At 52.4% G+C, this 27,676-nt stretch overlaps 1 protein-coding gene and 1 non-coding gene across 14 annotated transcripts; one reads left to right on the top strand and one right to left on the bottom strand.

Moving 5' to 3' along the window:
• Positions 1-243: 243 nt before the first annotated feature.
• TEF (TEF transcription factor, PAR bZIP family member) lies at positions 244-24,248 on the bottom strand. 13 transcript variants are annotated; one of them, XM_070253706.1, is made up of 5 exons: positions 14,378-14,598; positions 10,457-11,786; positions 10,050-10,367; positions 5,563-5,783; positions 244-3,843 (listed from the first exon to the last, which is right to left on the bottom strand). In XM_070253706.1, the coding sequence occupies exons 2-5, from the start codon at positions 10,833-10,835 to the stop codon at positions 3,628-3,630; spliced, it is 1,134 nt and encodes a 377-aa protein (XP_070109807.1). In that variant the 5' UTR covers positions 10,836-11,786; positions 14,378-14,598; the 3' UTR covers positions 244-3,627. The 13 variants fall into 13 exon arrangements, with proteins under 13 accessions (XP_070109807.1, XP_070109806.1, XP_070109808.1 ...); XM_070253705.1 differs by lacking the exon at positions 14,378-14,598 and adding an exon at positions 13,871-14,130; XM_070253707.1 differs by lacking the exon at positions 14,378-14,598 and adding an exon at positions 13,344-13,743.
• A 2,123-nt stretch (positions 24,249-26,371) lies between these two features.
• MIR9017 (microRNA mir-9017) lies at positions 26,372-26,516 on the top strand. The gene has a single exon (NR_128030.1). It is a non-coding gene; the product is annotated as a microRNA mir-9017 (primary transcript).
• The last annotated feature ends 1,160 nt before the right edge of the window (positions 26,517-27,676 follow it).

Below are 27,676 nucleotides of genomic sequence, written 5' to 3'. Positions count from 1 at the left end.
CTTTCTACCGGTGGGACAGCACTTTTAGTTGTTCAAAGTGCTTCCTCAATAAACTGTGAGCAGGCAGGAATCACTTCCATCTGACAGACAAGGAAACCGAGGCACCGAGTGGTTCAGTGATTTGGCCAAGGGTACCTGGCTGGTGATGCAGGAGTGCCTGGGACAACCCTTGGGCTCCCAGGCCAACACGCAGACAGAGGAAACTGGGAAGCAGGGAGGAGGACAGAGAAAACAGTCCCACAATTCTCATCTCAAAATATTTAATTTTGTTTTGAAAAGGATACATTCCCGGCTTCCCTCCCACCACATTACTCCGGCCCACCAGCAGTGACACACTCGCACGCACACACGCACATAAGGCCAATGGGCTATGGTCTGCTTCTCCCTCTCCAGCTGGGAAGAAGGGATGTTCTCCTGGCCTCCTTCCTCCAACAAAGGTAAAGGAGAGAGGGGCCTGCTGGAATGCCAGCTCCCAGGGGAGGATGCAGAGCCCCACACACTCCATCACATCACATGCACTTAGAAAAATAAAACCAAGTGGTGTTCTGGCATCCCCAACATCGTAAGATAGCAATATCCACCTGGAAGTCATCTTTGCCATTTTCTAGAAAAATTTATTGCACTTAATTAACAGATGTTGAAGGAGCTCTGGGGTGGGGCTTTGCCATGAAAACCAGGGGCTCTCAGCCCTTTGTATTATGCGGAACAGAGCTCCCAGGGCCCTGGATGGAGAACTGCCCAGTACAAAGGGGCCCTCCTCTGCTGGCTCCCTCACCTGCCACCCCGCCTCAGGCTGGAGGACTGCAGGAGCTGCCCGCCCAGGGCCACAGCAGCCCCCCTCAGCAGGGTGATGCTTACCAGAGTCGAGGTTCGCTGCTAAGTGCCGTCCCCAACCTCAGGACTCAGACAGGCAAAGCCTTTCCTTTGGCCAAGAGTAAGAGTTACCCAGGTCCTCCACAAGGCTGCTGGCCATCGTGAAAGCTCTCCCTCTGTAAATCTATTCCTATATCTAGATATACGTTTATTATATGTATATTCCTGCAACATTCTAGCTCATTCATGATTTGTCTGTTCTGAGGTTGCAACGAGGCTACGAAGCTGGACAGGGCGCTTAGGAAGGGATGGTGCTTCTCCGCCACTGCAAACCCAGGGAAAGCCGTTTACACTGGCTTCTCCAGCCTCCGCCTCTTTGTAGAGGACGTCAAAAACCTGAGCACAGGAGCCTCAGTCTTTGGCTCAGCCCCAAGATGGAGGGGGTCCAGGAGGAAGTCAAGAAGACTCCCAATTCTGCGACGGAAACTGAGCAGGCAGCAATCCTCTCCTTCTGCAAGGACTCAATTCTTAGGTCTGGGAGGAGACACGCTTACCTGAGCACTCCTTTTCCCCAAAATGTCAACCTCCACGGACATGTCCTTCCTGTCCCTGTCAGGCTCCTGACTCAAAGGGGCTCTTCTAAAAGAGGCCAGCAGCCACGTTCTTTCCAAGTAAGCACTTTGGGAAGGAACCAGACACCCACTGACCGCGGGGAGGAAGGGGAGGGCACTGAACAGGCAGAAGGTGGGACAAAGAGGAGAGACATCAGGCCATCGTCCCACCCGCTGGGGTCACAACATGGACGCCATCCAGAGATTAAATGTCCACCCTTTAAGAAAAAACAAACTGAAGAAACACAAACCATACATTTTCTGGCCAAAGAAAATGAAGAGCTTTTAAGCCAGATGCTCTTCTACCAATAACAAAATGAGAACTGCCCTCTTGGTGGGTAGCCAGACCAGAGGGAGAGCGCCCGGGCGGGCAAGCTGCCCGGGGCAGGACACTGACATGCCGGATGCAACTGCCCTGTTGTGATTACACTAGAGTGAAAAGTGTGAACATGATTTTTATAGAACCACAAAGTAAAAGTCAGGGGCCTGGAGGGAGGCGGTGACCTCCCTTGGCCTCAGGGACCCTTGTCGAGGCCCCCGGAGAGGCAGGTGTGCAGGTCCCGGAGGGCCGTGGCATCCCCCGGGGGCAGTCCACGGCCAGTGGGTGGCTGCCCCTGGTCTTAACATCTGTAACGAAAAGTCTTTAGGGGTTGGGGCCTGGGACGTGGAGCCACACTTTAAATAAAGCCAGTGGTAAGCATGACAAAGTGCGCCCATCACCTCTGACCCCTCTTTACCACAGGCTGCCTGCCCTGAGCAAATAAATATACCCATCTCCAGGTGCCCCAGCTGACCACAATGAGCAGAAGGTTCCACAGATTTCCTCAATTAATCTTCCGGGCAGAGCAAAAGGACGAGCCCAACCGGACACAAGACAAAGCAGCAGCTGTGAGCAGTGAGGCCACAGCTGCGAGGACCCCTCCACGCCACACCCCGGACAGGCTTTATGGGTGGCCCACGGCCCCTGGGACCCAGACTGAGGGGACTCTAGCCTGTACAAATATCCCAAGAGCCTGCTATTCCACAAAGTTGTGCTGCAACCCTGGCGACCCCAAACCAGGTGTCCTGCCCGGCCGACGCCCTCCAGCCAGCTCACGTGGAGGAGGGATCCTGAAGCCAGAACTGGGAAGCCCTCTTCTGCTTTCAGGGAAAGTGGACTCTTCGTCTGGCCCACACAGGAGAGCAGAGCAAGAAAAAACAGGAGTTTCCCAAGAAGCACGCCCCAGCTCTCCGCCCACAGTGGAGGTGGCGGTGGAGGCCAGGTTTCTAAACATCACGCGGAAGGTGCGTCTCGGCTCTGGGAAGTTAAGCTTCCCTGACGAGGGGGGTCTTCCTTTTAAATCCAAGATCTGAAATTGGTCACTGGGTGAAAAGAAACAGCAGGCCCAGAGGCCTAGTCTAATGGGACAAACAATATTCAGGTGGCCCCCAGGGGTGACCTGGAGAAGAGGAGATGGAAAAGGTCTCCCTCTGCACTGTGAGCAGGGCTCAGAGACTGGCCACCCTGGGGGTCTCTCCTCCACAGCAGACGAAGCACAGAGAGCGTCCAGGCTCAGCCACAAGAGAAAAGGGGTGTGGGAGCTAAGAACGGTGCACTTGTGCCTCAGGCCCCAGACCCAACCCATCCCAGGCTTTACAGAGACCCGGCTCTTGTGGCCTGGCACCCGCGCGAACACTGCAGAGGAGCTGCTGTGTCTCCACCTCTGAGGAAGATGGGAACAGGTGTTTCTCTCAAAGACTTTCTGGGGAGGGTGAGGTGGACGACAGACACCCCACCTGGAAATGCGCCCTGCTCCCTGAGAAGACGTAAGGGTGACAATGATCACGACTCGCTCTGCGGAGACAGGCCTCCATGGCCCAGGCTGGAGATGAGGGGGTCAGGGCAGCCTGAGCGCCCCAGGAAAGGAGGTCTGTCCTCCAGAGGTCCCCTTCCGCTTCAACTGGGACATCCAAGAATAGAAACTAAGGCTGATTCACCCGTCTACAGAGATTCTGTGGCCCCGCCAGTGAGGAGGCTGGCCCCCCAGGGAAGTCGCCACGTGCGCTGGCCATGTGATAATGAAGCTGAAACGTGAACGCTCCTGGAGCAGGTGCGCCGCCATTCGCCCGTGACGAGTCCTAAGTCTCCACTCGTGTAGGGTTTCGGGGAGCCCCCAGGCAGAGGTCTGAGGCGCAGGCAGCACCACCCGGGCGGGGACACGGGTTACAAGGGCCCGTACTTGGTCTCATACTTGGACACGATGGTCTTGCACTTGCCCACCTCCTTGCGTAGCTCGGCTACCTCCGTCCGCAGGGCCGTGTTCTCCTTCTCCAGGAAGGCCGCCCTGATGGTGATCTGGTTCTCCTTCAGGCGCCGGGCATCTCGGGACCGTTTGGCTGCCACATTGTTCTTCTTGCGTCTTGTCCAGTACTTTTCGTCCTGTGGGGAAGCGTCCTCTGTGGATCTCCCGTCTTTCCTCACCAGGGGACCCAATCTCTCCCCACTTGCCAGCACTCCATATCCCAGATTCCTCTCATAACTCGTCTGGTGCAGCCAGAGTGGAAGCTGGGACCCCAGGGAGGAGCTGCATGTGCCAAGGACACCAAGGGGCCCTGCCCTCTCCCCAGGGAGGCAGGATGGGACACAAAGTCCTTCGGGAGCTATGTGGTGGAGGGAAGGGAACTCCACGTACTGGCGGCCTGCTCTCCGCCGCTCCACTGTGAAGCACCGCCTAGACCCTTGCCTCATTTAGGCATTCTGGTTGCGGCTAAGGGCCTGCCCCCTGGGTCCAGGGCCCTGAGTTCAAATCTCAGCTCTGCCACCTACTAGCAGTGAAACCGTGTGAGTTCCTTAACCTCTCAGTGTCTCAGGTCCCTCACCTTTACAAGGGGGATAATAACACTAACTACATAGTAGAGTCGTTGGAGGAGTAAATGAGTCAGGATGTACAGGGTTCTGTAACAGTGCCTGGCCTCCAAGAAGGACCACATAAATGTTTCCCATTTTCATCATCATTATGATTAAAACCCCAGAAACCTTCTGAGAGGCAGCTATGTTATTCCCATTTTACAGATGAGGAACTTGAGGCCCAGCCAGGTCTAGGTGGCAAAGCGGGGTTTGAATCCAGGTCTGCCTGACTCCAAAGCTTGGGTGAAAAGTCCTTCCCGTGAGTTTTTCACAGGAGAGGATGGAAAAACTGCAAAATCCCCCTCTCCCACCCCTTCCCCCTGTTCCCACAAAACCATCAGCTTGAAAGCTGCTTGTGAGGACCGGCCACGTGGCGTAGTGGTTAACTTTGGCAGGCTCTGCTTTGGTGGCCCAGGTTTGCGAATTCAGATCCTGGGAGCAGACCTACACCACTTGTCAGCCATGCCCTGGCAGCTACCCACATACAAAATGGAGGAAGACTGGCACAGATGTTAGCTCAGGGACAATCTTCCTCAAGCAAAAAAAGAGGAAAATTGGCAACAGATGTTAGCTCAGGGACCATCTTCCTCAGGAATTAAAAAAAAAAAAAGGGAGGGGGCCAGGCCCAGTGGCATAATGGTTAAGTTTGTGCACTCTGCTTTGGTGGCCTGGGGTTCACAGGTTTGGATCTCTGGTACGGTCCTACCACCGCTCGTCAAGCCATGCTATGGCAGTATCCCACAGAAAATATAGGGAGACTGGCACAGATGTTAGCTCAGGGCCAATCTTCCTCACAAAAAAAAAAGAAAGAAAAAAGAGAGAGAGAACACCTTTGCTTCTCTTCCCCCCGCCAAAAAAGGAAGCTATTTGGCTGCTTGCTCATCCCTGGGGATAACAACATATAACTATCTTTTGTCCTTCAAAGTGAGGGCCTGTTCAAGCTGAGTTCCGGTGGCCTAGTGAGCACTCGCCCTAAGGCTGGGCTAAAGCCAGGAAGGTGGGAACATCAACACAGCTGGTGGTGGTAATGAAAGAGAAACTACAGGGAGTCACGCTGGGGCTAAACGCCACCTGCCTCCCTTTCTTTCTACCAGTTGCTGCAGGATATGGCTCTATGCTCTGAACTCATACCTTTCTAAAGGGTGTCCACAAGGAGGGACGGTCCTCCAGATAAACCCAAACGTGGGGAAGCACACACCCCTGGCTCTTGCATCAATGCTGTACGTTCACTTATAACAGATACCAGGTTACCTTTTGCTCATCGGGGACAAAGACCTTCTTGGCCTTTTTGATCATGGGCTGGGGCTTCAGGTCCTCCTCTGCAAACTTGTGCTTCCGAGGGTTGAAGAGCTCCCCACCTGGCACGCTGGAGAGGACCAGGTCGGCAGGGTCAGGATTGAAGTTCACATCCACCTCCACGCAGTTGGGGTCGATGGGACTGGGCGTCTCCCGCTCCTTCTTCAGGGAGGATTCTGAAAGACAGAGACAGGTGGTCCAAAAGCAGCCCACTGGACAGCGAAGACATGTCGCACACCCAGATACCAGCTTGAATCTCACGGTTGCACAAGCCACTGCCACTTGGAGGGAAGGAAAAACAGAACAGCACCAGCCGCCAGGCAAGACTGGCACACGTGATTCAATTCAATACCACAAACGTGGAAAGAGTTCTTCCCTTCAGGAACAAAATGCTCAAAAGGAAACAGGGGCCCTCAAAAGAGACAGGATTTCCAGATTGTTTTTTCCCCCTAGAAATGTTAAGTAAAACATTAAATCATTATACCCCCTTAACTTCCTGTGGTTTCAAGTTCTCAAGTAATGAGAAACAGCTGAATCTCTCCTTGAACTATAATGGGTTAGGGACACAGACTGAATAATGAAACAGCTTCCATTTTTGAATCTCTTGAGACATATCAGTCACTGTGCTCATCAGTCTTACGACGACTCTGAGAAGGAGATGGGCGTTAACCTTATTTTACAGATGAGGAAACTAAGGCTCAGAGAGACGACATGGTTTTCCCAGGGACACAGAGGGCAAGTACCTGAACTAACATTTGAGTCTGGGTCTGGCTGATTCATCTCTGCTCTACCTGGCTGCCACTTTATAGTGGACATTGGATTAAAGACACTTTCAGAATTCAAAGATTGTGCGTTATTAGAGATAAGTTATATAAAAAAATCTATGCCTTTGGCCTACTTGTTCAATGCTACTGGTAAGAGTACACTAAATAGTCAGTAGGTATCTATTAAGCACCTGCTATACTCTGGCAGCTACTGTCCTGGCAAAGACCAAGCAGTGAACAAAACAAGTAAAATCCCTGCCTTCATAGAATGTTATTCTTGACATTACCTAAGATAAATTAAAAATATCCAAAAAAGTGTTAGATGCCATGTGGATATTTGGGAGCAAGCAGCACATTTCAGAAAGAGTGGACATGAAGGGTGCCAGTATGTGCACAGGCAAGCAGTGGTATGTTGAAAGAAGAGGAAAGGAGGCCAGTGCAGCTGGAGTGAATGAAGGAGGGGGAAGAGTAACAGGCCACGTCCAGAACAGAAAATATAGGGCCTTTCATCCCAATAAAGCAGTGGCTCTCAGTAGGGAAAGATTTTGTCCTGCAGGGGACATTTGGCCATGTAAGGACAGGGTGGGGTGTGTTCTACTGGCATTTAGAAGCCAATGATGCTGCTAAGTATCCTATAATGCACAAGACAGTTCCTCCCCAAACCCCAACAAAAATTTATCCAAATTTTACGCCACTGATTTTGATGAGATGGGAGAAGCCACTGGAAGGTTCTGAGCAGATGTGTGACAGGATCAGACTTACGTTTTAACCGGATCATGGACATAAACTCACTGTATATCCCATTAGAAGGAGTTAATTACAAAGAGGGCTGAGTGTCAGAGGAGTGAATGACCAGGGATCAATGTGGTAACTGAAGGAATACAGAGGCTGCCAAACTCTTCACCTGCAAAACAAACAGCCAAGGTACCAAAGCCAACAACCAGAACTCCCATACCCTGCTGGCGGGAGTGTAAACGGCTCCAACCACTCTGTACACTGTTTGGCAGTATCTACAAAGCTGAATGTACGCATGTCCGATGACCCAGCCACTCTACTCCTCAGTAAATGCCCAAAGAAATGCACATGTATAGTTACCAAAAGACATACACACAAATGTTCATGGCAGTGCTATGCATAACTCCAAACTAGAAATGCTTCACACGTCTGTCAGCCGTGGAACGGATAAACTGTGGTGTGTCACACGATGGAACATCACTCAGCAATGAAAATGAGCAAACCCCTGCAGTAGGCAATGATGTGGAGGATTCTCACAAACAGAGCTGAGGAAAGAGGCTAGACACAAAAGAATACAGACTACTTATGTTTTGTACAGAAGGAACTGAAAAATTAAGAGGGAGAGTTCTACTTTCATTTCTACCACGTACACAATTCTTCATTATAAATCTTACTCCACCTGCATTGTGTTTTTTCTTCTCTGTCGCAGTGTTCTGTAAGTATGTTCTGTAAATCTATTTTGTTAGTGTAAAGAGATTCTGATGCCCACATATGTGTGCTATAAAGCTGGCTATAGGAAGCTATGAAAGTGAGAGTATAAATGTAATTAACTCAAAATAGTTAAAAACAAAAAAGAGAACATAACATACAATTCCATTTATAAAATACTCAATTATAAGCAAAATGAATCTTTGGTGATGGAAATAAGGACAGCGAATACCTCGGGGGAGTAATCAACAAGCGAGGTCCCGAGGCACTTCTGGGATACCATTAGTGTTCTAAATCCTGATTTGGGTGGTAGTTACATGGGTGGATTCACTTTGTGAAGATTCTTCGAGCTGTATACTTATGGGCACTTCTGTATGTCATTCTTCATTAAGGTTCACTTAAAACAAAATCAAAGGTGAATGCCACCTAGGTAGCCTAAGGGTCAAGACGGGGGCTCATTTCCAGCTGTGTCCCCTACCCACACATGGAACAAGCTTCTAGGATAACCTGACCAGCGCAAAAATGAGTTGCCTGCAAACAAGAATTTGGCTGGAATCAGCTGAAGCCTTTAGATATGACCAGTTTATAGGAAAAAAGTGAGGGGCTGAGGAACAAGTCAAACAGCATTACAGAGATATAGTCAAAAATCTAGCATGGGCAACACTCTACAAGACAAATAATTCAGTTTCTTCAACAAATAAATTGCAGAGGAAAAAAAGAGGAGGGGACTCTATAGATTACAAGAGATTTAAGAACTTAACTAAATGAAATGTGGGGATCTTCTTCGGATCCTGATTCAAACTTGTAAAACAGACAACTTTTTGGGAATTTGAATGTTGATGGATTTATTGTCAATTTCAGATGTAAAACTGGTATTTTTATGTTTTTAAAAAGAATCCTTATATTTTACATACACATTGAAATATTTATGGATGAATTGATATAATATCTAGGATTTGATTGAAAATAATCAGGTGAGAGGAATGAAGAGATTATAAAGAACAAGACTGGGGGCCGGCCGCGTGGCCGAGTGGTTAAGTTCACGTGCTTCACTTCGGTGGCCCAGGGTTTTGCCGGTTCGAATCCTGGGCACAGACATGGCACCGCTCATCAGGCCATGCAGAGGCGGGATCCCACATGCCACAACTAGAAGGACCCACAACTAAAAATACACAACTATGTACTGGGGGGGCTTTGGAGAGAAAAAGGAAAAATAAAATCTTTAAAAAAAAAGATTGCTTATGAGTTAAGAATTATGGAAGCTGAGTGATGGTTACATGGAGGTTCACTATAGTAGTCTCTTACTTTTGTTATTTGAAAATTTTTCCATAATAAAAAGTAAAATAAATAAATCAAAATAAATAGAGCATGAGAATTCCTTGGATGCTGGTTCCCTGGGTTCCACACTAGCTTCTGGGCTCCTTCCAGGAGGCATCAGCCTGTATGCCTCTAACTGAGCCTGCAGAAAGCTTTGCAGAGCCCCTTGAAACAGGAACTACGCCTCCTCTGGTGGGCTCATGTCCAAGGGGCATGAAAACCAACTAACCAACCAACCCCCAGAGGTAAAACAGAAAGAGGACAAGATGAAGGAGGAATCCTAGAGAGGATGTTTGTCCTGGCAGTGAGAATGCCTTCTTCGTGCCAGGGCCTAAGCAGTACCTGGGTACGGAGTCAGACATCCTGAGTTTGGATGCTGCCGCCGCTACCTACCAGCTGTGTGACCTTGGGCAAGTTACTGCTCAGGTTCCTCACCTACAAAACCAGGATTATAGTATCAACCTCCTAGGATTCTTGTGAAGATTACATGCTAATGCCTGGCACAGAGTAAGTGCTAAATAAATGTGAGCTGTTATTATTACTGTGCTTGCCTGAGCTTCCCAACAATCTGTCACAAAGTGCATGCAGGGGTAAAGAGCAGCACTGAGGAAATGAGAATGGGATTTCCATCCTGTGAGCCTCAGACCGAAAGGGCTCACTCCACTGTCCTGACCATCTGCGGCACACCAACCAACAGAAAGGCTGCGACTGCCACTGATGTGACTGCTATTTTTATCTCCAGCCTCAGGGGACTGTGCTGAAGGGTGGGGAGCAGAGGATTTCTCCACACTGCAGGCCTACCAGGACCTCCCCTGAGAGAAGGGGCTCACCGGGTGTGTGTGGACACAAGCAGCCCTCAGTGGGAAGTGGACTTCCCTGGATGGGACAGGTGGCCCTGCCCAAAGGCCTGTCACCAACCTGTGCTGGACACAGTTTCAGAGGGCTGAAAGACGGCGGCAGAGGAGGATGGTGGGGACGCTGTGGAAGAGCTGGCTGACTCCTTCCCTTCCAGCTCGGCCACAGGCAACAGCAGGTTCTGGGCCAGGTGGGTGGGGCCGGCGGGGATGCCATTCTCCAGCAGGAACTCATCCAGGTCCATGTACTCCAGGTGGAAAGACTCGCCGTCATAGGGGATGGTCTTGTCCCAGATGGGCGGCATGAGGGAGGCTGAGACGGCCATGGTGCTGGCTGCTGCGGCCTCGTCTTCCTCCAGTTTTTCCTTCCCCTTTTCCTTATCTGCACACACAAAATCTGCGATAAGACACCACACAAGAGGGTAACTCAATCCCAAGAGGTGAGCAGTGAGCCTCACAGGGCTGACCCACCTCTCTCAGAGTCCTGATCCATCCTATGCATTTCAAGAGCCAACTCTGTTCTTGTTATAACCTGGTGCTTGAACCAGGCCACTGGCCTCCTGTAGAGATGGCAGCACGCCCTTGCCCATGCCTGGGCTTCCCAGAATGCTAGCGTCAAGCTCTGAGGCCTGAGTGGTCCCAGGGTTAATTGAGAATGGGCTGTGGCGTTAGCAACTGCAGGAGGGAGGCTACAAGGAGGAAATGGAGTTTCTGACCCTTCCTGGTGTCTTAGCGATATCTTAGGAAAGGCTGATTCCTCAGGCCAAGAAGTTTTATGTTCTCCCGTCCTGTCCCCTCCAGTTATGCCCTTTTTTTGTGTGTGTGAGGAAGACCGGCCCTGAGCTAACATCTGTTGTCAATCTTCCTCTTTTTGCTTGAGGAAGATTGTCACTGAGCTAACATCTGTGCCAGTCTTTCTCTAGTTTATGTGGGATGCCACCACAGCGTGGCCTGACGAGTGGTCCTAGGTCTGCACCCAAGAACCGAACCAGCGAACTCCTGGCCAAAGTGGAGCATGCGAACTTAACCACTATGCCACCGGGCTGGCCCCCAGCTATGCTTTCCACAGCAACCCAACCTAGGGCTTGAATATCAGCTCTGCCACCCACTTGCTGTGATGTGTGACTTTAGCTATGTTATAACCTCTCCCAGGCTCAGTCTCCTCCACTGTAAATAAGGATAAAGCTGCCTCTTTGATGAAGACTAGAGACAGCATTTGAAAGTCTTGTAGAGCTGCTGGCACACGGCAGACATTCATTATTACTGTGAGCTTGTTGAGGGCAGGGACGGTGTCTGATTCATTTCTAGATCTCCAGGGCCAATACAGGAGCAGGCAGACAGTGGGCCACAGGACAAGGTGGATACTGAATGAAGAACACTGGGTTTGCCAACAGACTCCCTTTCACTGTATTAGATAGACAGGGCCTGGAGCTGTCTTTTCAGGACTTTTTTCAGAGCAACCATTTCAAGAGACCTCTATCCCTGAATAAGCACAGAATATTGAAGGCAGGGATTCTGGGAAGAAGCAGATGGGTGGAGCTGTAGAAGAAAGGTTGCTCCCATCCAAAGCAAAATTAATCAATTACTGGGGGACTAGATCCCACTTAATTGTCTCAGTCAAAAGTTATGCATGTGGATATACAAGAAAAAGCAAATTAAGAAAAAAAGACAAGAGAGAAATGCGACAAGGCTGGAAAGAAATCAAAGTGACAGGGACGCTAACCAGGGAAGTGGGAGATAAAATCATGACAAGTTCATAATGGGTTTTCAAATTGAGGGAGACAAGTTTGAACTCTGGATTCTGAAATGAAAAAGAGAAATCAGATATGATTATGTTGGAAATAAACCAGTCATGCATGGACTCCCAGACCACAGACAGTCAAAAAGCAGCCCATTGGTCCAATAAAAAGGACACACCCAGTGAGTTAAGAACATGGTTTTGACAAATAGAATTTGGTCATGGCTTCTAACACAAATTAACGTGAATTCCTGCAACTGCTTTCTGTACCAGGCTTTGGTTTAAAACCAAATGGGAAGTAAGAAAGCCAAGCTTTGGGGGGCTGGGTGGGCCAGATGGCCTGCCTGTTCTCCTCCCCTAAGATCTTGACTCTACATTCTGTTCAGAAACAACTGTGATCCATGTTGGGCAGGGGCATGGGGATCAAATGAGGGAAGAGAAGGGAGGAGACAGAAAAACACCTACACTGAAGGATAAGTAACAATAAGGTCCAGGTTTTGCCTGGCCTAAGCAATTGAGGATATTTTTAATCAGTGCTTTTACAAGACAGAGTTTTAATTCCAAGAGATGATAAAGGACTAGGCCTGTCACTCAGGTCATGGGGATTAACATCAGTGGTTGCCGGTGAAGAGCCCCAGACCGAGACTTGTGAGGCCTAGCTATGGGACCTTCAGGAAGCATCCTCAGCTTTCCTCATCTGGGAAGTGGGGATAACAGCCTATAGGACTGCTGTGGAGACTAAATAAAATAAGATTCTGTCAAAGTGCTCTGTGAGTATTTTGCAAATGTAAGGTAGGATTATTCTTAGGGATGGTTATTATTTGGTAATCTTGAACAAGAACCCGACAGATGTGTACACCTGTCCTGGCAGCCTGTCTCAGATCCCAGATTTGGAACAAAGCATCTCCTTAAAAACAAGCAAAAGGGTTTGTGCACATGAGATCCTGAAGCAGGAGGAGAGAGCCTGGACTCACCTGATGTACTGAAGCTATTTATAACCCAACAGTGACAGCCATAGGGATGAGAACACACCCAGGAAAGGAAGACAAATGGCATTTTTAAAAAGGAAATTAATTCCCCAAGACAGGTAATTCACAGAAGGCCTATTCCTTCCCAAATCCCTGAACTACACTGATGGTTCTTGGAAATTCAAAGGTCTCGGATGGAAAGCACACTTCAGTGCACCTAAAACCTCACAATAGGTGGCACTCCTGCTGCTCCCTGAACCTCATGTTCCCAGGCCAAAAAAACAAGGCCAAATCTGCTTTCCACATAGGCCCCAGGGACCTTTGTGGCCTAGGAAACAAGATAAAGCCCAGGCCTGCCTCTGTGGCCCCAAAGCCTAGGTTCAGCCCCAAACCACCAGGTGAAGGGCCTTACTGGCCTCATTCTGACCCTCATCCCTCTACCTGCCTCCCGAACCCCCTCAGAAGCCTCCTCGCATCTCTTCTCCTGACACCCCTCCCCCATGTCAGCAGCAGCCCTGAGACACACTTCCAGAAAATCTCCAGTGAGTCCCTAGTAGCTGGGGATATCACACGCAGGGATGAAGACAAGTCCTCCTCCTAAGGGGGGGGAAGGCCAGATACAAAGACAATTCGCTATAGTATATCAGCGCACCTCAAACTTTAGTGGACTTTGGAATCACGGAGGCAAGGCGGGGTAGGTGCTCCTTAAAATGCAGATTCCTGTTCCAGGAGCCGCAGATTCGGTGGGTGAAGGGCGGGGCCCAGGAAGCGGCATTTTAAACAAGCATCCCAAATAGTCTGATGCAAGCGGCCCCAGAGAACGCGCCCTGGAGCGTCATTTAAGCGGCTGCTGCGACCCCCATCAGCTTCAACAGTAAGCCCTACGCATAGCGCGCGCGCTCGTGGCTGCCCAATGAGCCTCCTCACTGCGACCCCCACCCCACTCTCTCCTCCTGACCCTCCCTGCCAACCCCCATCTGCCCCAACCTCTCTCAACTCGCCTCCGACCTTCTCTTCCCAACCCCCTTGCCTCGCCCTCCAGGGCCCTCGTCATCCCTGGCCCCATCCCCCTCGGCTGGACCGCTTCACCCTGACCTCCGACCCCGGCCCCGCCCCCACAAGGCCCCGCCCTTGCCTAAACCCCGCCCCCGGGCGCGCGCGGACCCCCCCTCCCCTCACCGAGGCGCGCCTCGCGTGGGGGGTTCTCCATCAGCTTCTTCAGGACCAGAGGGAAGGAGCCCGGCAGGCCCCTCTCCCCAGCTGCGCGCCCCGGCCCTGGGCCTGGCCCCGCCTGCGGCTCCACAGGCGGCTTCTTTCCGCCGCCCGCGTCGGACATCGTGCCCCGCGCTCTGCTCGCGCGCCTCGCCTCCCCCGCCCGGCCCCTGAGATGGGCCGGAGCCGTGCGACCCGCCGCAGCTGCCGACACGGGCAGCTACTGCGCAGGCGCCCAGCGGCACCCCCGCCTCCCTCCATCCCTACCCCGCCTGCAGACCGGCTCTGGCATATTAATTATTCATAGAGCCAGGCCAGCGTCCCTGGATCGCGGCCTTGGATTGGCCCATCCTGTGAGAGGGGCCGGCGCAGCCCTCCGGGCCGTGATTGGTTAGGCCGCCGGGTTGAGCGAGACACGTGCGGGGCCAAGTGAGAAGCAACGCCGCAGGCCCCGCCCGCCCGCCCCTGCGTCACCTGATTGGCGCCTGCTGGAGTCTGTGTCATAGGCCCTCCTCGGCGGCGGCCCCTTCCCCTCTACCGGTGGTTTCGCCTTCGCTTCCCTCTTCATAGCACCCGCCCTCCTCCCAGACCACCGTAACCGCTCTCCTTTCCCTCTCATCCCAACCTCGCCACCTTCCGGACGCGACGCTGCAGGGAGGCGGGGCTGGGCGCGGCCAGGCCGACCGGGGGAGCCTATCAGTGAGCCCGCTCGGGCCGCGCGGCCGTCCCCCCGCGGGTCACGTGGAGCCGCAGCCGAGTCCAGTCGCGTGGGGCGGCGGAAGAGAAGGAAGGCGCGGAACAGCCAATGGAGGGCGGGGGCGGGGCCCGGGGCGGTGCACGAGGCGCAGCACGTGCCGGGCTGCGGCGGGGAGCGCGAGGGGAGGCGGGGAGTGCGAGGGGCGGGCCTGCTTGTTCCGGGGACTCTGCCCAGGGTCGTGGGACGGGGACGCAGAGCCCAGCCCGCACCCTTCCTTCCCCGCGACCCTGAGGTTGGCTGAGGGCAGGGCCGCGGCCGGCGACTGCCTGGCCAGTAGGGATGCCCGGAATGAGGTTGGCCGCCGCGTAAGGGGTGTCGTGTTCCCCACTGATCCCGGGTTTCTGGTGTGGGCGTGGCGGCTCGCTAAAGGGTAGCGTGGAGGGCGGTTTGTCGAGGCCCGGGGGTGGGGAGAAAGGGCTCAGCCCTGAGCCAGGGTAGGGGACACGTTTCTGTCCTCCCGCTTACTGGCTTGTGACCTTGGGAAAGTCCAGTTGCTTCCCTTGAGCCTGTTTTCTCAACCGTAAAATAAAGAGTTGAGCTAGTTAATCTCTAAAGTCCTAAAGAGCTCTGAAATTTTGTTCCTAAGGCCTTCCTTTCCTTTTCCTAGGGGAGAAAAAAAACCAAAACTCCTTTATACATGGTAGTGATTACACATTGTGTGGGAGAACGACTTCCTTTCTTAAAATCTAAATATTCCCTGGGAGTTGCTCAGGAAACATGTGAAAACGTAAAATGTGAGGGGATACACAACGGTGGAGACGTTATAGGAAGCTGCTCCTAAACAGCGCCCAGACCTTTGTACCTTTTTACAGCACAAATCATGCTCTGCTTTGAGCCCGAACAATACTAGACTCTCCCTGCCCAACCTCCTAGAGGGCGGGGACTTCAGCTTGTTTGTCCTGTGTTCTGCCAGTGGCTCAGTATGGGGCTGGGGCAATGGTAGAATGCAGTTCTTGGCTCACGGGATGGGTGCGTGTCGGCAACACCCAGCTTAGCTGAAAGTTGTCAAGCTGATGCAATCAGAATTTTGCTGGGAGTTGAGAGGGGAAAAGAAGTTGTGCCCCTGAGCGAGCCTGGAAAGCAAGAGGTTTGAGGGGACTTTGGGTGGTGGTTGGGGAAGGGTGATGGAGCCTGATGCCAAAACTCAAATTCTTACTGCCGCACTCATTACACTTCAGTCACTTTCTGACTCTAATACCGCCAGCCAATTGCTTTCCCTCTCCAGGCCTCCTTTCCTTTCTGTCAAATGGAGGGAGGGCAGGATCTGCCTTGTGGGGTTTCCATAAGCCAATGCATGTCAAATGCGCAATTGCAAGCCTGCAACAAATGGTAGTTTTTTATAATTTTACTAAAACTGATAGGTACAAATCCACTGCTTGGTGTATCCGTTATCCAGGAGGCTAAAACAGTGCCCATTTCACTCAATTTAGTGGAAATACTCAATTGTATACAGGAAATCTTTGTGTTGCAGAGTTGTTGTTATTGGGGATTCTGTACATGGCTAAACTAAGATATCTTTAGGAGAAATTGACCTAGAGGTTTCTAGAAACAAATTTCAAAGGACATTCCAAGGAAATTGATTAAAACAATATATGAAGCTTTTTAACAAATGACTAGTTTGGCCATGGAGAGACTTGCTAGATTAAGAATTAAGTGTATATTTTCATGGCTAATGTGATGTTATCAAAAGGGGGGGGAAATTTTCAACTTATTAGAGGAGGATTTATGATAACATAGCAGTGGAATGTTCTAACATTTGTTTATGACAAAGGCAGGACGTAGTAAGAAAGGGTAAAGATTTAGGTTTCTTTTTTAAGCTACAGTTATCCAAAAAGGATAATGCCTTCTCCACTCATCACCCAGCCTGGAGCAACTGACCTAACAGGCAGGCAGGTTCGGGCTTCAAAACTTAGTCTTGCACCACGCTCTAACCAACTGAGCTAACCGGCCACATCAAAACTTAGTTTTGATTTGGTTCTCTGTTCATGTACTGACACTCCCCAGGGAGGGTTTTTTCCCTGGATAACCACAGGGTAAATGGTGTGTCACAAACACTGCAGAAACCTTACAAACATGTTCTCTCTCGTGCTTACTTGCAAGCTGGGAGGTGAGCTGCATTGCTGACTGGCAGCATTCAACAGCGCCATCCTGGAGGCAAGAGCCAATATGTTCTCATCTTCATTCTCCAGCTGACCTGAGAAGAGCCGTAGCAGCCCACCTCTAACTCCATCTCCCATCAGTAAAGTGGGAATAACGGTGCGGCCTTGCCCCTTCTTTTAGTGGAGGAATGAAGGTTGCAAGAAGTAATTAGCTAATTTCCATAGTGTTTGTGAGCTCTACAAAGAAATAATTCCATAAAAAGAACATGTTATTATGTGGTTAAGGCTTTAAAGCTATGAAGTGGTACCTTAGTGTTCTACAGTAATAGGGTTTCAATGCAGTGGCTTCTTGAGGGAAGCGTGGTCCTGGGGCAGCGGTGACTTTGTGGGCTTGGGAGGCAGGCCTGGGTGGAATGTCTCCTCAGCCGCTGACCAGCCACGTGGCCTTGGGCAAGTGACTTCTGCCTAAGCCTCAGTTACTTTTCTCTTGGAAATAGAGATGATATTGACAAATAGAAATGGGAAGCAATAGGATATATTGGAGTCTATGAGGAAGCCGTTTGGTGTAAACCTAATTTGGCCTGACTTTGTTTTTTCCAAAAGGGCCTGACATGGCCCTTGAGCATGCATTGTATATCTGCTTACACGTTTGCTATATCCCAAAGACAAGAACAAAGGCCCTTAAGATAAAGGTGCAACTTCCCCCAACATTGGCATTTCTTTAAGGAAAAGCGTCTCTCCCTAGGCTAGGAACTGATTGCTGTGCTCACCTGTGACAACAGACCTGCCCCCCTGCTGTGTCCACCCAGACAGCAGACCTAATACCTGCTGTGTCCATCAGTCGCTGTGCCCACAGAGCAGTCTCGTGACTATTGTAAAAGGACATTTCAATCCTATGTGAAACATCCTCTTTGGGGGTATATAACCACTCTGTACACCTCACTTCTTTGGTGCCCTTTCTTCCTTCGGGAAGAAAGGCCCTGGACCATGGTCCTCACATTTTGGCTCAGAATAAACTCACCCAAATTTTCATTTATAGATTGGTTGTGGATTATTTTCGTCAACAATACGCTTACCTCACAGAGCGGTTCTGAGGATTCTGTGTGGGGAGCAATGTCAGGTGCCGGCCTGAGCTGTGTGAGGCATGGGGTGGGTTGGCTTCCACCTTTCCCCTTCATTCAGGTTGTGTTGGGTCAGGAGTAGAATTATTTTGGGTGTGGGGACGAGGCAGTAGGGTTGAGGGTAGGTTCTAGAGTCCAAGCTACTGCAGAGATGGGATGTGAAAGGTCCATTTTCCAGACCTGGACTGGCTTTAAATTCTACTCTTTAGTGTTCCAAGAAGCCTGCTAACCAACTCAAGTTAAAAACTTAATTCAACTGAGCGCATGCAGAACAAGAGCCTTTCCTTAAGCCATTATACCGATTTGGAGTATTATCATTTAAACGTGAAGTTCAGAAACTCTAGCATGGGAGCCCTTGGGAGATACCCCAAGATGATCTCTTTGGTTATATATTCAGCATCTAGCAGGACGGTACCACTCTGTCTTCTGACTTGCCAAAAAATGTGACATGAGCCTGTGTGTGTAAGAGCAGGGCGCTGAGAAGGCTTCCAGTGAGCTCTAACGAAGCCCAGTTATCCGTGTGCTTTGCCAGTACCAAATGCAGGAGAGCACAAAGCCCTGTTTAGGGTAGTAACTCAGTAAATATTTGTTGGCTCGCTTTGTTGTTGGTGCTGGTAGGAGAGTTAACAAACCCTTTCAGAGCTAAGTCATATATATTTGGAAGGTTATAAACATTAAATAACAGTCATTGTGTTTGATTCACAATCGAACCTGGAATAACAAACATGAGCCATCCTTCTGGCAAGTCCCCCAGCACGAGCCTGCCAACGACTGCCTCCTTGGAGCCCACATGCCTGCGGCTGCAGAGTTCTGGGCGGGGGTTTGTGCCTTGGTCTCGGTTTGCTCTGGGGGGCAGTGCTGGGTGGAGGCTGCTCACTCACTCTTGCTCATCTCTTCAACAGTCTCAGGAGTATTAGTTTTCTGTTTGGCTTGCATTTTGTCCACTCCCAGGGTTTGGGTTACAGGTGGAGAGCTGCCCCAAGAGTGCCATTTCCAGAGAGAAGCCCTCACCTCCAGCCTCTGCCATGTCTCAGCAGCCACTGCCCGACAGCCGGGGGTTCTCCAGTGGAAGCAATGGTAGGGTGTGGGCTCTGGAACCAGACCCTTTGGGTCTGATTCCTTCGTGGAATACTTCCTGTGTGACCTTGGGCAAGTTACTTAACTTCTCTGTGCCAGAGAAGTAAGGAGTCAATGCAGGCACACTCCTGAGAACAGTCCTTGGTGCCTCGCAAGTGCTCAGATGAACTCTTACTGTCATTCTGTCTGGGGTTGTTCTAGGAATACCTCATTCCTCCTCACCTGCCACTTCTCCAAGAGTAGTGGAGGTGAGCGGGGCATTGTAGGTGGCGAGACAACAGCCTCACTCTTCTTTATGGCCTTCAAGGCCCCACAGGCTCTCCCCCTTTCAGGGTGCTCCATCCTCACCTCTTGCTTCTCTCCGCCTTGCTCACCTTCTGCAGCCATAGTGGCTTTTTGTTCCTCAGACACACGTGTCTTTCTTGCCCCAGGAAAACACCTTTGCAGGTGCTGTTTCCTCAGCCTGAAAGTTCTTTGTGTAGCTGGCTCTTCCTCACTCTCTAGGCCACGGTTCAAATGTCACCCCCTTGGAGAGGCTGGCCCTGCCCTCCTGATTGCTGGCTGTCTGTCTCTCCCTACTGGCATGCAAATGCCAGGCCCGAGGCAGTGTCTGTCCCTGCACCCTGCACCACATTTGTAGCAAGCACTCAGTAAGCCCATGATGCATGGTTGGAGGACTGAGGTGGTACTGCCCTGTGATACAGTTTCAGAGACCTCGGGGAATCCTGTGGGTAGAGACGAGCCTGGAAGTGGGCAGAGCTGGGTTGGAACCCCTGGACAACTGCATGGCCTTCCTATCTCCGAGCATCAGTCTCCTCATCTGTAGAATGCATAATCATACCCCCCTCACAACGCCATTTCAGAGATGGTGATGTAACAGCACTTAGCGCCATTCCCAGCACTCATTCAAGAGACAGTGCTGTGAGAATCAGGGTTCATTCCCTCAGCAGCCTGGCCTTGGGTCAGGCCCAGAATGATGCACAGCCATCTGGAAGGGACACTCCTGGACACTGCTGTCGGTTTCTGGCACTCGGTGAGAGTGAATTTCTCATTTCTCTGATGGGTGCCGGGGGACAGGTGGAGAAAGAGGCTGTGAGCCCTAAGGTGGAAGTGAAAAAGAGAGGCGGCCCACATCCTGGCCTGGAAGGTAGCCAGTCTCTGCGTGCATTTTCCCACCGTTTAGAAGGTGCTAGTGAGGAGTAGAGGAGCTAAGGCGCCCAGCACATAGAAGGCCCCTTCCCCTCCACTTCCCTGGAAGCAAACTTCGATTTCTCAGTTTTGCTCTGGGCCCCCAGGCTGGGAGTGGAGGCAACCAAGCTCAGGACAGCCCAGGCTGCACTGAGTCCGCCCGTCTTCGCCTGTTTACCCCAATCCTGCAAGAGGGGGATCCCCAGGCCTCTGCCCCCCTGCCTCTGCCCCAGCAAGTCCCACTGAGATCCAGCCTGTTATCATTCAGCCCTTTCTCAGGCCAGCCCAGCTGGGCTGTCCAGTTTGGTGCAGGGCTGATGGCACCATGCCCCCAGGAGCCTCGCGCATTTCCAAGGAAGCACACAGCCCTGCATGTGCTTGCACAAACTTGCAACATCCAGTTCTTTCAAGGAGGGTATCCAGGGGAAGGGGAGTGGAAAGAAGGGAATGAGGTCAGATTGCAAATGTAATGTCGATGGAAGAAGCCTAAGGCCAGGCCCAGCTGCTCTTTGCCTTTCACAGAGAAAACAGCGTGGCACCTCACAGTTTGCAAACACTTTCACATGGGATAACATTTAATCCTGGCAACAAGCCCTGGAGCAGGTATTCTTTTTCCCCTGTTTACAGATTGGGGATGGAGAGAGAAGGGCATGTCAAGGATCCCCTGCGGGGTGACCTACAAGTAATTGTAGTTAGGAGCTCCCGGGGCTGGGACCCCACCTGCCCAGCTCAAAGCGAAGGTCTTGTTCAACCTCTGGGTGTGTTGTCATGCTACACAGCTCCCTGAAAAGGAGGCCTGAGTGACCACAGCTGGCAGGAAGATGGAGGACTGGCCCCTGAGCACAGCCGAGACCCCATGGAGTGAGGGAGGGTTGGGGTGTAAAGAGCCAACAGTATAGTTTAGAGAAGCAGGGTCTTTACAGATGCTGGAGAAGAAGGTAAGAGAGAGTGAGCAGTCTGGAACGGAATTGCCTCTGGAAGAAGATCCTCGGGAGAAAGGGCAGGAGTAGAAACAGGGAGAGTAGTCCTTAGGGATCAGGACCCAGAGACAGAGGGGACACTGAGTCAGGGCCTTGGGTACAGGCCCAGCCTTTTGCTGGACATGGCTTTTTTTGCCTTCAGGAAAGCTGGTTGAACTGGTGGCCCAGAGTGAGGGGGTGCAGGGTGGCCGCTTTAACCTGAAGCCAAGAGAGGCTTGAACCTGGTCAGCTCTGCTAGAGAAAGTCTGCTTAGCCGGGGACAGGAAGGCAGGGGAGTCTGTGCAGGCTGTGGGGGGAGGCCCGGGCAGCAGGACAGGGAGGAGCCCCAAGGGCAGGACGCAGGGAGTATCTTTGAACTGGAAAATGGAGTGAGAGGCTGTAGGGAGAGCAGAGGCTCGTGAGCGCACACCTGGAATTTCTCACACTCTGCACGGCTTCCCTCTGAGATTCCCTCATGCTGGACCCAGGATGTGCTCTGCATGTGACCTAAATGTGTGCGGAAGCACAGTCACCAGGCTGCAGAAAGTGGGCAGTTCGTAAACGGGTTTTAGTCCCCCACGGAGAAACCTGCCCCCTTTCACACCAAAGCAAAGGGCGGGCGATCCTGAGGGAAGGCCTGTTTCCAGGCAGCTGGGTCCTCCCGTTGAGCCCTGAAGCCCCAGTGCTGGGACATGAGGAGAGAAGCTGCCCCCACAAGAACTTTTAAAGTACTTGCTACGTGTCTTCTGGAAATCCTAGTTCGTGTGGTGCGTGCACTTTCCTTTCACCGAAGTCTATTGCTTTTCAGGCAGATGCTTTCATTTTTATAACAGATTTGGTTGGTCTGGGAGCTTTGGAAAGTGGGGATTGTGGGTTGGGGGCAGTAACATGAGAGAGGTCTTTGTGGAGTACACTGGCCCCTTTGGCTCTTTAGCCCTCCTCCTCTCATTTTATCTACCCATTGGCATCTGTCAGGTCCCACGGGGCCTCATGCTTCTGACCCTCAGTGAGGCACCACATGGAGAAGTGATAGGAAGTGGCTCCAGACTTCGGTCTCCTCCTCTTGGGCCAACCAGCCCTACCAGACCAACTAATGCTCAGAGCTTGCCGCCCTTGGCAAAGCTCTGCTGAGACCTTGGGCAAGTCCCCTCTGTGCTGGGCCCCAACTTTGCCCATCCACAGTGAGGGACAGGGACTTTCCAGCTGTCACAGGGCTCCGTGGACCAGCTGGGAACCAGCAACCAGCAGCTGCTGCCACACTTCAAAGACCTTGCTATCCTTGTCTGAAGAGCAGCGCCCTGAGTTGCCTCCGAGAACCCTTCCCTGCCCAGCCGGGGAGCTGGCCCTGCAGAGTCGCCGGCAGCCTTGTCACTTCCTGTGCATGCACTGCGCCATCCTGGGACACCCTACCTGCCCTCCTGGGTGCCTGGACCAAGAAGCAAACCTGCTACCTTTAGTTTTTGGAAGGACTTCCAGCTTCACCCACCCAGATGGGCTGTTCAGAGATGGCAAGACAAAGTCAGCTGTGGCCCATCTGCCAGGCTGAGGTGAGGGTTTCCCTGGGAAGATGGGCTTCTCCTGGAGAGCAGCGGGGGTCCTGCGTCTAGGAGGGCACAGAGACTCCTTCTGTGGTACCCGCCCGAGGGAGCCCAACCGCCCCGCATTCAAGACCACAGGGTGTAGTCTCAGGGGCCTGGGCCCAGAGCTCTGTGAGAGCCCACAGGGACCCTCCCCTGAGCTCTGGGAGCCACCTTCCTCCCTCCAGCAGTCTCCATGAGCAGAGCCTGCTTCCTCGCTTCCCTGAGCCCGGCTCCCCGAGGAGTGAGAAAGAGGGCAGGGGCTGTGGTGTTGGTCCTCAGGCTCCAGAGTTTGGGAGAGAGCTGAGTCCCGTGGAAGTAAGTCCTGTGGGGACAACCAGGGCTCTGGTGACAAGATCTATGAGGTGCCAGCACAGCAGGATGAGGGAGAGGCCTGAGAAAGGTCCCCTGAGGGGACAGCAGGGCGCCTAAGTCAGACTCCAGAGCAGAGGCCAGCGGGGCTCCTTTAAAGGCCTCCGTGGAGTTTGAGCAATGAGGACCTGGGTGTGAGCCCCTGATGTCTTAGAGTCTTAGAACAGAAGAGATTTGGAGAAATATGTATCAGGAGGGAGTACCCTGAGCAGGCCACCCCCCAAAGCTAGCTGTGGCCTTGGGTTTCTCAGGCAGGACTTGGGAGACACCTGGTGCTGCCTGCTGGCTCTGCCCCTTGGTGCACGCCCTCCGCCGCCGGCTCCCTGGCCCCGTGTTTGCCTGTGGTATCCTAGGAACCGGGGCTTCGAGCCTGTGGTCCTGTTACATAACAGCTTCCATCCCATCCATGGGATCAGCCCTCCAGCGAGCAGGAGCTAAAGCAGCACATGGAGGAAAGTCTCTTCTCCAGACAGTGGGGCTCCTGCCTGTCCGAATCTCCAGTCTCTGCCAGTCCGCTGCCACCCCAACATGCAGAGGGAGGGAACTTAATACACAATCAGCAGCCAGTGCATTCTCTCAGCGGGGCCCTCTGGTCCTGTCCTTGTCCCACGTGAGCACAGCACCTGTCAGTGGCCACACGCTGGCCATAGCTTCCGAAAGCTAGCAGACCCAGGGGGCCGCCCATGAGTTGCAGTGGCACTCCCCACAGTGTTCCTCTGCACCCCAGGCCTTCCTTCTGCCAGGAAGGGGCCCAGCGCAGATCCCTGCTGGGGACCCTCCCTAGCTTGGAGATGCCTGTCCTGCCACTGTGCCTGTGGCTGCCCCCACCCCTTGGGTACCTGGGCAGCCAGCCAATGCAGGCCACCTCCATTCCTACCTGTCCTCTTCTCTGGCCAAGGCAGAGAGTGCTCCAGCAGGGACTTGAGGACCTCAGGCATGTCCATGGCAGGGGCCACTCCGATCCGGTCACAGCTAGACATGGCCCTGCAGGAGGTGCTTGTTCGGGGAGTTTAGAAGCAGCTGGAGAGGCAGGAGCTAGCTGGGGAACTGCAGGCTCTGGAGGCGGGCGGGGCGGGAGCCCGAGGCAGCCAATGGGCAGCACAGGCCCCGGCCCGCCCGTCCACCCCCAGCTCGGCCACCTGCCAGCTCAGGCTGCAGCCAGGCCTTCCCTTCCCGCTGCCTGGTAGGGCGGGCCTGGCTCTGTGCCAGCTGCAGCACGTGGAGCCACCGCGCCAATCCTGACAGAGAGCCCAGCCTGTTATCTAACTTTGCAAAGGGAAGTTCTCCCCCAGGCTGGGAGCCATAACCAGGGCCTGCCAGGTGAGAACAGTGAGATGGCTCCATGCCTACAGCGAGCATGCACCACACACTCAGGCACACTCGGTGGGGGAACCCAGGAGGCCAGGCCCAGCAGAGAACAGGGCCTGCCACAGAAACCAGCTCAGGCTGGGACCGGAGATCCCAGCCCCTCAGGCAGCTCAGTATGAAGGATATTCTGTTGGCACATCCAGGCACATGAGGGACATCACACACTCATCTGCGAGCTTGTGAGCCTCAAGGAGTTGTTGACATGTCTTGCTGCTGATGTCTACAAGCTATGCACATGTGCCCTGCAAGGCACGCGGGTGTGCATGTGGTGTGCATTAATTGGGGCTTTATACCATCTGCAGTCCTTGTTCTGCTCTCCTAAGGGGAGTGACAAAAGCTGCAGCCTGGCCTTCCTTTGGTCTTCTGGGGAGGGGAGGAGACGGGTGCCCAGCAGACAAATGCTGGGAGGGCAGGCAGAGCAGGCACCCCTGAAAGGGGGAGCTCTGCAAATGTGGTGCAAGCTTGTCCTGGAGGACGTCCTGCTTCCCAGCCTGTCCTGGGGAACTTTGGCAATTGGCTCTTTGTGGTAGTCCCCTGCCTGGCCCTCTCACCAGGACACTGGCCTCTGTGCTCCCTAGGCCACTTGAAGGTGTGGTTGAAGCCAAGGTTCTGTATGTCACCCCCTCCAAGGACCAACCAGAACATGGGTGTCAGGCTCTGGATTCTGCCAAGCACTGATGTGGGATCTTGAGCAAGCTGCACAGCTCTTCTGGGTCTCAGTTCCAAAACGACTGAATGTTGTGACCTCTGAGGTTCCTTTCAGCTCTAGTTCTGTCTCTGATGATCCATCCAGGTTGGATGCAACAAACATTTGGTTCCCCGCACGGAGCTGATTCCTTTGCTGCTTTCTAAAACCCCATTTTGCACAGAATCAAAAATACTCCAGAAACTCCTTCTGGCCCCTCCCCTTCCCAACAGCTCTCCGCTCGTCCTCTAATTACCCACTCTTCCTCCCTAATAACCTCCCCAAACCATGTTCTTTTCCTAATTAAAAATTAATTTCAATTTTGAATTTAAAAAACCATATACACCCCAAGCTTCGAACTTTTGATAAGGCGTACTTTAGAAATGTCATTTCTGGGGCTGGCCTGGTGGCACAGCGGTTAAGTGCACACGTTCCACTTCGGCAGCCCGGGTTTTGCCGGGTTGGATCCTGGGTGCGGACATGGCACTGCTTGGCAAGCCATGCTGTGGTAGGCGTCCCACATATAAAGTAGAGAAAGATGGGCAGAGATGTTAGCTCAGGGCCAGTCTTCCTCAGCAAAAAGAGGAGGATTGGCAGCAGCTGTTAGCTCAGGGCTAATCTTCCTCAAAAAAAAAAAAAAAAAAAAGAAGTGTCATTTCTATCCCTGTCCTCCCTCCCCTTTCCCCTTCCTCATAACACATTTAGTTTCTTATTTATCCTTCCAGTGCCCTTTGCCTCTGGACCCGGGGGTGGGAGTGCGGCAGGCCTGGTGAGCAGGCAGCCTCGAGTGGACCTGTAGTTTGCACCCTGAGGCTGACTGAGGCTGGACTGGTGTGTTAACCATTCCTCGGCCCAGGAACCCTCTTGTGTGCAACACTGGCTTACCACAAAGGTGGAGTGGGTAGTTACCCACAGAGCATGATTTCAGAGGCAACAGGAAGTACCCTACATGTTTCAAAAATACTCACCTGCTGCACGACATTTCATTCTCAGAAATTCGTTCCTGTGAGCGCTCTGCAGACCCCTTACAACGTACAAATGTACTATGCCTCTAAGACTGTGAATGAGTACTTACTGCACACCTGGCACCAGCCTAGACCTTGGGAGGAATTCAAAGTTAAATAACAAACCTGGCCCGGCAAGTCCCTACCCTTAGGGAATTTTCATGCCACTGAGTCAGCCCACATGGCACTCCCACTCTGCACCAGGGTATCCAGCTGGCAGCATCACCTATGGTCACAAAGGGGCAACATCAGCAGGTTGCTGGGCAGGTAGCTGCGAGGGCAGAGGTAGGGAGAAGGGAGGCCACATACAAGTCTGGAGACACTGGGAGGGGGCTGGGTGGCAGGTGTGTTGGGATTGTCTGCTCTTCTTGGGTTTCCTGACTCGGAGGTCTGATGCCCACAGTCGGTGGCTCCCCTGGTAGGGGTACCTGTGGATGCAGTTTCTGGCAGAGCTCTCAAGGGCTTTCTCTAGAGAGGTGCAGAGCTGCCCCCATCCCCACCCTCGCCTGCAGGTCCCCTGACAGTCACCCCACCCGTCCAGGTGGCCTCTCCTTGGAACAGCTTCCCCAGAGGCAGGGAGGAGAAGCCCGCTGGGGCACTGTGGTGGTGGTGCTCAGTGGCCCCCACTCAGAGGGCTGAAGACTAGAAACGGGCCTGCGTGCAATAACTGGGGGCTGCTGAAGTCAGCTGGGGCCCCTTGACGGATACAATGTCAGCGACTGATGGTAAATATCTAGGTTACAAGCAGGGCATGGAGACCCACATGTGGAATACAATTGAGAGAAAAAGATGCAGAACGCTAAGTGCACAATGATTACAATGATACGACAATCTTTTTAAGCCTCAATTCCAGTTTCACCTCCTCCAGGAAGCCCTCCTGGCTCCCCAGCCTGGATGAGGTCCCTTCCCTGGCACCTGGAGTGTCTCCCACCACTGCACTTGTCCCATCATCCTACACTCTTCCAGGTAGGGCCATCTCCCTGTGGACTATGGATTCAAGGGAAGCCACGTTTCTTCAGTAATCTGGTATCCCCAGGATCTGAGACCAGGTGGGTGCTCAGTTAATGCTTACCAACTGAGCCAAATGAGGACCAGAAGAGAACTTAGAGGAACTTACGAGAATATAAGAATTTAGTCCATAATGTTCATTGAAGTCCTGTTTATCTAACTCTCTCTGATTTTCTGAGTTCAAGGGAGGAGCTGATGCAGGCTCATGATCCCTCTAGCCTGAGGATGGGTCTGCATTTTTCTTTCAAGAGCTGTCCCCTGCCATGCCACTTTGCTCTTCCACGGTGCACCCAGGGATACTAAGAACCCCAGAACGTCAGCACTGGAGGGAGCTTTGCCAACAACCTAGTGCCCAGTGGTTCTCGATCTTTTTTCTGCCTCCTTTTTGAGGGTCCTTGGAAACTTCGCTAAACCTCTCTAGACTCTAAGATGTGGACACCAAACGTGCAGAGAAGTGCTCAATCAGGTTGGCTGCTTCTCTTACTCATTTGGTCATTTTTCAAGCATCAGAGACCCTACTGCATACCTGACCCAAATGATTCCCTTTCCTCAGAGAAT

Source organism: Equus caballus, chromosome 28 (genome assembly GCF_041296265.1).
Source record: "Equus caballus isolate H_3958 breed thoroughbred chromosome 28, TB-T2T, whole genome shotgun sequence".
Lineage (NCBI taxonomy): Eukaryota > Metazoa > Chordata > Mammalia > Perissodactyla > Equidae > Equus > Equus caballus.
This window is presented reverse-complemented; position numbering and strand designations above follow the sequence as displayed.

Bases quoted from the DNA above. Each gene is read 5' to 3' on its own strand.
- TEF (XM_070253706.1), bottom strand. From the start codon at position 10,835: ATGTTAGCTCAGGGCCGGTCTTCCTCACACACACAAAAAAAGGGCATA. The intron at 5,784-10,049 runs GTTGGTGACAGG...TCTGTCTTTCAG, and splicing joins TGAAACTGTGTCCAGCACAG to AATCCTCCCTGAAGAAGGAG. The intron at 3,844-5,562 runs GTAACCTGGTAT...GCTTCCCCACAG, and splicing joins TTGTCCCCGATGAGCAAAAG to GACGAAAAGTACTGGACAAG.